A 9,166-nucleotide genomic window follows, 5' to 3' on the forward strand; every position below is an offset into this window, starting at 1 on the left:
GTACTAATACTAGTACAGTTTATATACTTACTATTCAAAATACACTCTTGTTTGATAATCTATTCATTCAAATACACAATCAAGTACTAATACTAGTACAGTTTATATACTTACTATTCAAAATACACTATCATGTATAACTAAATAATTATATCGTGAATTGTTGATTTTGACCAATTAATATTCAAATTAATATTTTAAATTATTTAATCATTCATGTTATAGCTTTAAAATGAGAGAAAACTAAATTGATTAATTTAGATAAATTAACTAAATATACGGGCTGTCATTATTGGAATAAGCGGCAATAAAAATAATTGCAGTGGCATTGAATTTGTATATATTTAGAAATGATACCCGTTGTTATTAAAATTAAGTTTTGACAAGGATAAGCACGACTTACCACAAACCTATAACATCTTAATCAATCTTTATCTTCTCAACGAACAATTGTGATATACTAATATTGTGCCGTTAATAATTGTAGGTATTATAAATATAGTATATTAGTGTGTAACTAATCACCAATATGATTCATTGGATCAAGATCTAACGGCTGAGATTTAAATAAATGCGTTGCATTATATCAATATAGAAATATGAATTGTAAGATCAGCTCACAGGGACAGATCTTGCTGCAATGCAATGAATACTATGATCAAAATAGTCAATTTTAATTTTTCAGTTCCATTTATTTTGAAACATCTGAGATTGTGCACATGTTCCACCTTTTATTGTGGTTTAACTTTTATTTAACTTTTATTTCAATTTTAGTTAAAATTGAAAATCCTAGATATGATATGCTACTAGCCAGGGACCAACCTGAGTAGTGGCTTTGTCAGTGCTAATTGTGTCACACATGTTACTCCATTTTGCAATTTTTAAGTTGTGATTGATTAAAATGACAAATTTTTAATTTTCTAGGTAACGACAAAGAGAGTAATACTACATCATATCTTAACATGTTCACAAATTACAATAGCAATATACACATCATTAGTTAACTAATAATTCAACACATGCAAAAAAGAGACACAAACTTTATGTATATAAATTAATTACCTCATACTCGCCATCAAACCACATCCACCGCGGCCGCCGCCGCCACAACCACCGTCGTTTTCTCCGATTTCTTCTTCCAGATGAAAAACAAGCAAGATATCCATCACCACCACCGCCGCCTCTCCGACCCCGAGCCGGCCGGCAAGAAGAGCCCTCGCTTCACCCTCCCGGACGACCGCACCGCCGCCGCCGATGAAGACTACGTGGAGATCACCCTCGACCTCCACGACGACTCGGTCGAGGTCCACAGCGTCACAGCCGCCGGGGGCGGCGCTGTGGACGACCCCGGCCTCAAAATCCTGGCAAGGGGGCTGGAGAAGAAGTCCTCATTCGGCTCATCCGTGCTGAAGCGCCTCGCTTCCTTGACGCGCCACCCTCCGCCGCCCGTGAAGCGGCTCGACCGGACAAAGTCCGCTGCCGCGCAGGCGCTCAAGGGGCTCAAGTTTATCAGCAAGGCCGAGGGCGGCGCGGCGTGGAGCGAGGTCGAGAAGCGATTCGATGAGCTCGCTAGCTATGGAATGCTGCCTCGCTCGCTCTTTGGCGAATGTATCGGTAATAATTACAACATCATCTAATTATTGTTCAAATTCTCAACTAACATACCAATACTTGTTTTTTTTTCTGTTTTCTTGTGATTTACTCTCTCTGTTTCAATTTATTTATGTTAGTGGAATGACTAGATGTGTTGATTTGTGTGTAGGGATGAAGGGGTCGAAGGAGTTCGCTGGGGAGCTCTTCGACGCGCTTTCGAGGCGGAGGAATATCTCCGGCGACTCCATTGCCAAGGAGCAGCTGAAGGATTTCTGGGATCAGATTGCGGATCAGAGTTTCGACTGTCGACTTAAAACTTTCTTTGACATGTAATTATTGTTAAACTTTATTTTTCTAATCACATATATACATTTTAAATTAATTCTTGAATGCAGGGTGGATAAAGATGCAGATGGAAGAATCACTGAAGATGAAGTCAGAGAGGTACTCTCTCCGGCCGATGCTAAATGTCTCATTTTTTCTTTTTCATCTATCCGCTAATAAATGTTTCATTTCATTTTTACTATAGTGACCCTACATTTCACTAATTAATTCCATTCACATTTTATTATTAAACTAATATATAAAAGTATGACATATATTTCACTAACTTTTTCCACCACTTTACTTTTTAAAATTAAACAATTTCTTAAAACTCGTGATGGTTATATATGAGACATTTAATCATGGACGGATGGAGTACTTTTTTCTCTGCCTAGTCTCTCTCCGTCTTAAGGAAGATGACCCAGGCGACATGAGATTTAATACAACTTTATTTTGTGTGTTAAGTGGAGAGAGTAAAGTAAGAGAGTTGGATTAAAGTTGAGATAAAAGTGTTTCCAATTGGGCCATCTTGATTGGACAAACTAAAAAGAAAATTGAATCATTTTGAGTCGATCACAACTAATTAATGTTTAATTATGCAGATTATAACGCTGAGCGCTTCTGCAAACAGGCTATCCAACATCCAGAAGCAGGCAGATGAGTATGCAAGATTAATCATGGAAGAATTAGACCCCTCCAATCTCGGATACATAATGGTACAAGTTGAATTAAAACACAATAAAATCGAGAATAAGAATAATGAACGAAAAATGGATGATGAATATTCAGATCGAGAACTTGGAGACGCTCCTGCTGCAAGGGGCGGTGCAGCCAGGCGGGGGAGAGAGCCGGAATCTAAGCAAAATGCTGAGCGAGAAGCTGAGGCGGACGGAGGAGCACGTGCTGCAGCGCCTGTACAGCGACGGGCGGTATTTCGTGGCGGACAATTGGCAGCGAGTGTGGGTGATGGCGCTGTGGATTGGAGCGATGGCGGGGCTCTTCGCCTACAAATATGTGCAGTATAGAAACAAGAATGGGTTTGCAGTGATGGGCCACTGCGTTTGCGCGGCCAAAGGCGCGGCCGAGACGCTCAAGCTCAATATGGCGCTGATTCTGCTGCCGATGTGCCGGAACACCATCACTTGGCTCAGGAACAGAACTAAGTTAGGTGCTGTGGTTCCCTTTGATGACAATATCAATTTCCACAAGGTTGGCTACTCTTCATTCATCTATACTCTATTCATTATTACGTCCACGAAAAACATTCTCTATTTTGGGATGTCCACAAAACAAAGTCTCATTTATAAAAATGGAGAGTTTATTTTTCATACCTTACTATTTTTTCTCCTCTCTCATACTTTACATCCTTTTTTTCCCTTATCTCTTTTACTTTAACTTCTTTTTACTCTTTCCTCTTATTTTACAAATTTCTCATTAAAACCTGTGGAAGAAGGAAATATTGTTTTTCTTCATATCATTAAAATATACCCCTTCCGTCCATTATTTAAAGAGTCGTTTTTACTCGGTACGGGTTTTAAGAAATTATTTGACTTTATGAAGAAAAAGTAAGGGAAAAGTGAGTGGAATGTGTGACTCATTTTTAATATTAGTTTTATAATAGATTGTGAGTATAAAAAATTAGTAGAATGTAGGGTGCATATGCTAAAAGTAGAATAAATTAAATAGTTTTATAAATAGTGGATAATTCAAAATAGTAAAATGACTTTTTAAATGGTGGTTGGGTGAGAGAACTAATACTGCATGATACTACAATTATTCCCCTTGAATAAAGTCTTGGGTGACATAGGCCTTTACATTTTTCCAATCAAAGGCTACACATTTTTAAAAGCTTAATTCCAAAGCAGTAGGTGGGCGTGGTCCTACTAATACCAGTCCCTTTTAGCAATTGATAATTAATTACGTCAAACTTATTTTGATGTTAATGAATTAATTTTAATAACCAAAAATTATTTTGAAGGTGATTGCCATGGCCATTGGAATAGGAGTTGGAATACATGCGATAAGCCATCTGACGTGCGATTTTCCTCGCCTCCTCCGGGCGAGTCCGGAGGAGTACGAGAAGGTGGTGCAATATTTTGGAAGGGATCAGCCAAATAGCTATTGGCATTATGTGAAAGGATTTGAAGGTGTGACAGGGATTGTTATGGTGGTATTAATGGCTATAGCTTTCACATTAGCATCACCAATGTTTAGAAGGAACAAAGTGCATCTACCAAAGCCTTTGGACAAGCTTGCAGGGTTCAATGCCTTTTGGTATTCACACCACCTATTCATCATTGTCTATACCCTCCTCATTGCTCATGGAATCAAGCTATATATGACCCATGAATGGTACAAAAAAACAGTGAGTTCTCCTACTAATTCCTCTTCCTTTTACAATTGTTTTTATATTAAGTATGAACAAAATATTGAAATTGCAGACATGGATGTACCTGGCCATTCCTATCACAATTTATGCTGCAGAGAGATTGATAAGAGCCTTCAGATCCAGTATCAAGGCTGTCAAGATCCTTAAGGTAAATATGACATCAAATTTCATCATTACTCCAAGGGATGTCAATGTAGCCCGTAATCCGTGGGCTAGCCTGAATAGCCCGCCAAATTTATAGGGTTAGGGCTGGAAATTTCTAGCCCGATAAAATCAAAACCCGATTAGCCCGCACCCGATTAACCCGCAACCCGTTAGGGTCAAACCCGAAAACTCGATAAAATTTCTATTATTATATTTTTTTCTCCTAATTCGGCACTTCATTAATTAATTTTCACTAAAAAATAACTTTCAATTTTATAATTAAATATACAAATTATATATTTAATTTTTATTAATATAATAATTGATAAATAAATTAAAAACATCAAATTCACTAAAAAAATATTTAAATTTCTAAAACATGCATTAAAATTCCACGAAATATCTCAAATATTAGTATTTGACCATGTTTATGATTGAGTTTAAGCATGTATCTCAAATATATCATAATTAAATGTTTTACATTGTATGAATATTAGTAATTTTAATCATTATTTATTGGATTGATCGCATGTTAATATTATCAGCAGCAACCCAATTAACCTGCTGGACTCGCCCGAAATTCGAGCTTTTAGGGTTAGGGTTGAACTTTTATAACCCGAAAGAAATCACAACTCGATTAGCCCGCACTCGATTGACCTGCAACCCGAGTAGAGTTGGCCCGAAACCCGACGGACCGGCCCGATTGACATCCCTAAATTTACTCCCTCCGGTCCCCATTAAATGTCTCATATTTCCTTATTTGGACGGTCCCCAAAATAAATGTCACATTTCACTTTTACTACTTTTGGTAAATGGAACTCACATTCCACTAACTCATTTTACTCACAATTATAATACTCCCTCTGTCCCACAATAAGAATTCAATTTTGTCATTTTTAGTCGTCCCACAATAAGAGTCATATTTCACTTTTACCATTAATGGTAAGTATACCTCTCATTCCACTAACTTATTCCACTCAAATTTTATTAGAAAACCAATATATAAAAATTGGGACCCACATTCCACTAACTTATCCAACCCACTTTTATTTATATTTCTTAAAACCATGCCCAAACCAAATAGGACTCCTATTATGAGACGGAAGGAGTAAAAACTAATAGGAGTACATAAAAGTGGAGTCCATATTCCACTAACTTTTTCCATCCACTTTCTTTTGCAAAATCAAACAATTTTTTAAAACGTGCACTGGTCAAATATGAGACATTTAATGGGACAAGAGAGGGTCAAACAATTTTTTAAAACGTGCACTGGTCAAATATGAGACATTTAATGGGACAAGAAAGGGTTGGGTATTAATTTTCTAAATTTGTGTTAGAATAGTATATTGTCAATTTACTACTCCTATTATTTATGTGCATGTAATGGAATTATTGGTGAGTGAAGGTGGCTGTCTATCCTGGGAATGTGCTATCATTGCACATGTCTAAGCCTCAAGGATTCAACTATAAAAGTGGACAATATATTTTTGTCAATTGTGCAGCTGTTTCTCCATTTGAATGGTATGTGCTGATAATCAGATTAATAATTAAATTGCTATTTCATATTTTATTACATTAGGAATAAATTATTGTTGGTTTGGCAGCCTGCAAATAATTAATTAGTTGCTAATGTGGCCTTAAGTAGGATAATCGGATTACTTAATTGATTGCAGGCACCCTTTTTCGATAACATCAGCTCCAATGGAAGATTATCTGAGTGTTCACATTCGTACACTTGGTGACTGGACCAGACAACTCAAAACTGTATTCTCAGAGGTAATTAAATTTAATTAATACGTATATATGTATTCACTTAAATTTGTCTTGTTTTATATGTATCTGTACAATTCACTTTCATTCTTTTTATTATTTCACATTACTTTATTAATTCAATCATCAATCTAGAGACTAGAAGCTAAGAGATACTCCAGTATTTATATAAAACAGCTTTACTAAACTATACCTCCTATTCTTTTAGAGAATAATTAAACTATCTATTTAATGAATTATTTGAAATGCTGCAATATAATTAATAGTGAGATATTTAATCTTCGTGGTCTTTGTCTTGTTTCGATGAGGAATATATCCAACAAAATTATTTGATTATTATAGTGAGATATTCCAAGATTGGTCTACCATTTATTTTTATACTATATTTATTCACTTTGTGTACAAATTGCTTGTGTTTGTTTGGAATTTAATGTGCATTTTATGTTTATTCTTTGGAAGGCTTGTCAGCCGCCACCTACAGGCAAAAGTGGGCTTCTCAGAGCTGACTTTTTGCAAGGAGAAAATAATCCCAAGTAAGTCCCTATTTCAATAATCATTTCTGATGAAAGGGATGATTAAAATAATTTGAATGTATTATACTTTTATAATTAAATCCTACCAAATTATAATACTATGTTCATTAGCTTTCTATTTTCAGATGTGAGTATAATTTTGTAAACTTTAATACTCCTTTCCTTCTGTTTCAAGGTAGTTGAGTCATTTTTTTCGATAAAAATTTTATTCTCTATCTTAATTTACTCTCTCTTGCTTTTGTCTCATCTCTTACGTTTTTTCTCTCCACTTTAACCTTTAATAAATCAATTTTTTAAATCTTGTGCCCAAAAGAAATGCCCCAATTACCTTGGGACTTTTGAGTTGCAAAAGTTGATGGATAACCTAAATGATGCATCAATTAAAGTACACGGATCTTATAGATACCAAGTAAATGTCACTATTATGCAGCTTCCCAAAAGTACTAATAGATGGTCCTTATGGAGCACCAACACAAGACTACAAGGACTACGACGTGGTCCTATTGGTTGGGCTCGGGATTGGGGCAACCCCGATGATCAGTGTTGTGAAGGACATCGTCAACAATATAAAAGCAATGGAGGAAGAGGAGAATGCGGTGGAGGAGGGGGAGGGGAGCGAACCTGGCCCCATGCTTTCCTCCCCGATGCATAAAAGAAAAATAGGGTCGGGCAGTGAGAAGCACGACTTTAACACAACAAGGGCTTACTTCTATTGGGTGACTCGAGAGCAAGGCTCGTTCGAATGGTTCAAGGGTGTGATGAACGAGGTTGCTGAAATGGATCATAAAGGAGTGATCGAAATGCACAATTATTGCACAAGTGTGTATGAAGAAGGGGATGCTCGATCTGCCCTAATTGCTATGCTTCAATCGATCAATCATGCTAAAAATGGAGTAGACATTGTGTCGGGGACTAGGGTTAAGTCACATTTTGCTAAGCCCAATTGGAGGACTGTCTACAAGAGAATTGCTCTCAATCATCCTAATTCAAGAGTTGGTAAGTTTCTATACACATACACCTTATTATTCATAGATATATGATCAGTTGATAACTATCTTAGATTGTTAACTGACAACTATGTCAACAACCTACACTATGAATATCAACACGAATACATTTATATGTCAACTAAATGTAGTTGACATTCACATGTCTTCTGTTCTCATCTAATATTTAGATGTCAACAGAAGACATACATATGTCATTTACATTTAATTGACATACAAATGTCTTCATGTTGACATTTATAACGTATATAGTTGACATAGTTGTCAATTACCGATTTAAGATATTTGTCAACCTAACAGGACTCATTATTCATACATCCTAAATTTTGTTTTCGATTATTATTTCATGGCATGTAGATTTTCAACATCTTATCACTTCATCAAAGAAAAGTTGGTATAGACATGTGGTGGAGGTGGTAGTGCTTTCTCTCTGTCACGTACTATTATAGTAGTCGATAGATATGAGGAGGTCATTGTCGAAATTGCAATTATTTCACTAAATCAACACAATAGACATGCATTAATTCAAACACGCAAGTAATTTGCATTGGACGTGGTACAAAATCATTGAAAGGGAAACTCTTTTATTTACTAAGTTAAGAAAAATGTTGTCTTCCTTTTTTTGTAGGAGTGTTTTATTGTGGTGCACCACCACCGGTGGCTGAACTAAGAAACCTAGCTTGTGATTTTTCTCACAAGACCTCAACCAAATTCGAATTCCACAAAGAAAACTTTTGACATTTTAGTGGACAAGCTTGATTGTGAAGATATCCCAATTTGGTGGACTAACTCAACCTACAACAACAGGAGTTTATATATCGATAAATTCAATTTTATAATTTTTGTTGCCTTTTTTTTTGTTTTGCAGGTAAATATATATAGTAGTAGTAGTAGTAGTAGGTCATGCTTGAAAGAGCAAAAGATAATTTGTGGGATCCCATTTGGTTATTATATTTCTCTTTGGTGATGAATGGAAGATAATAATTGATGGTGTTGTTATGTAATGGCCTAATGAGGTTGGTGGTTCCCCACCCACCTACCTCAATTATAAATGTATACTATTTGTGTAATTTTAGTTACATGCTTTTTGTTGTTATATATTTTTTTCTTTGCATTTTGGTTTTGGAGAGGGATAGACCTTTTGACATTTAGTATAGGGTTTGTTGAGATTTTATGTGTATTCAAAATCTTTTGTTGGGACTAAAGAAATGGTGAACAACTTCTTCACACGTTACCAGCGACGATTTCCTTGTAAATTACCAACAATTTGTTGGAGATTATGCAAAACGTAACGCCACTTGATTCACGATTACACAAAATCTCCCACCTTGCTTTCTTTTTCAAGAAAGAAAGAAAGGGAAATAAAAGATAATGTCAAACTTTTGGATAGCAATGGAGCAGCTTTC

At 35.9% G+C, this 9,166-nt stretch overlaps 1 protein-coding gene across 1 annotated transcript; it reads left to right on the forward strand.

The window, feature by feature from the left end:
• The first annotated feature begins 1,000 nt into the window (after positions 1-1,000).
• Positions 1,001-8,856, forward strand: LOC121804979 (respiratory burst oxidase homolog protein C-like). The gene is made up of 12 exons (XM_042204719.1): positions 1,001-1,614; positions 1,763-1,922; positions 1,989-2,037; positions 2,520-2,633; positions 2,707-3,126; positions 3,896-4,282; positions 4,359-4,454; positions 5,856-5,971; positions 6,124-6,226; positions 6,680-6,753; positions 7,184-7,749; positions 8,389-8,856. Exons 1-12 carry the CDS (start codon positions 1,143-1,145, stop codon positions 8,496-8,498), a joined length of 2,667 nt encoding a protein of 888 aa, XP_042060653.1. The 5' UTR covers positions 1,001-1,142; the 3' UTR covers positions 8,499-8,856.
• The last annotated feature ends 310 nt before the right edge of the window (positions 8,857-9,166 follow it).

This window comes from Salvia splendens, chromosome 5 (genome assembly GCF_004379255.2).
Source record: "Salvia splendens isolate huo1 chromosome 5, SspV2, whole genome shotgun sequence".
Classification (NCBI taxonomy): Eukaryota; Viridiplantae; Streptophyta; class Magnoliopsida; order Lamiales; family Lamiaceae; genus Salvia; species Salvia splendens.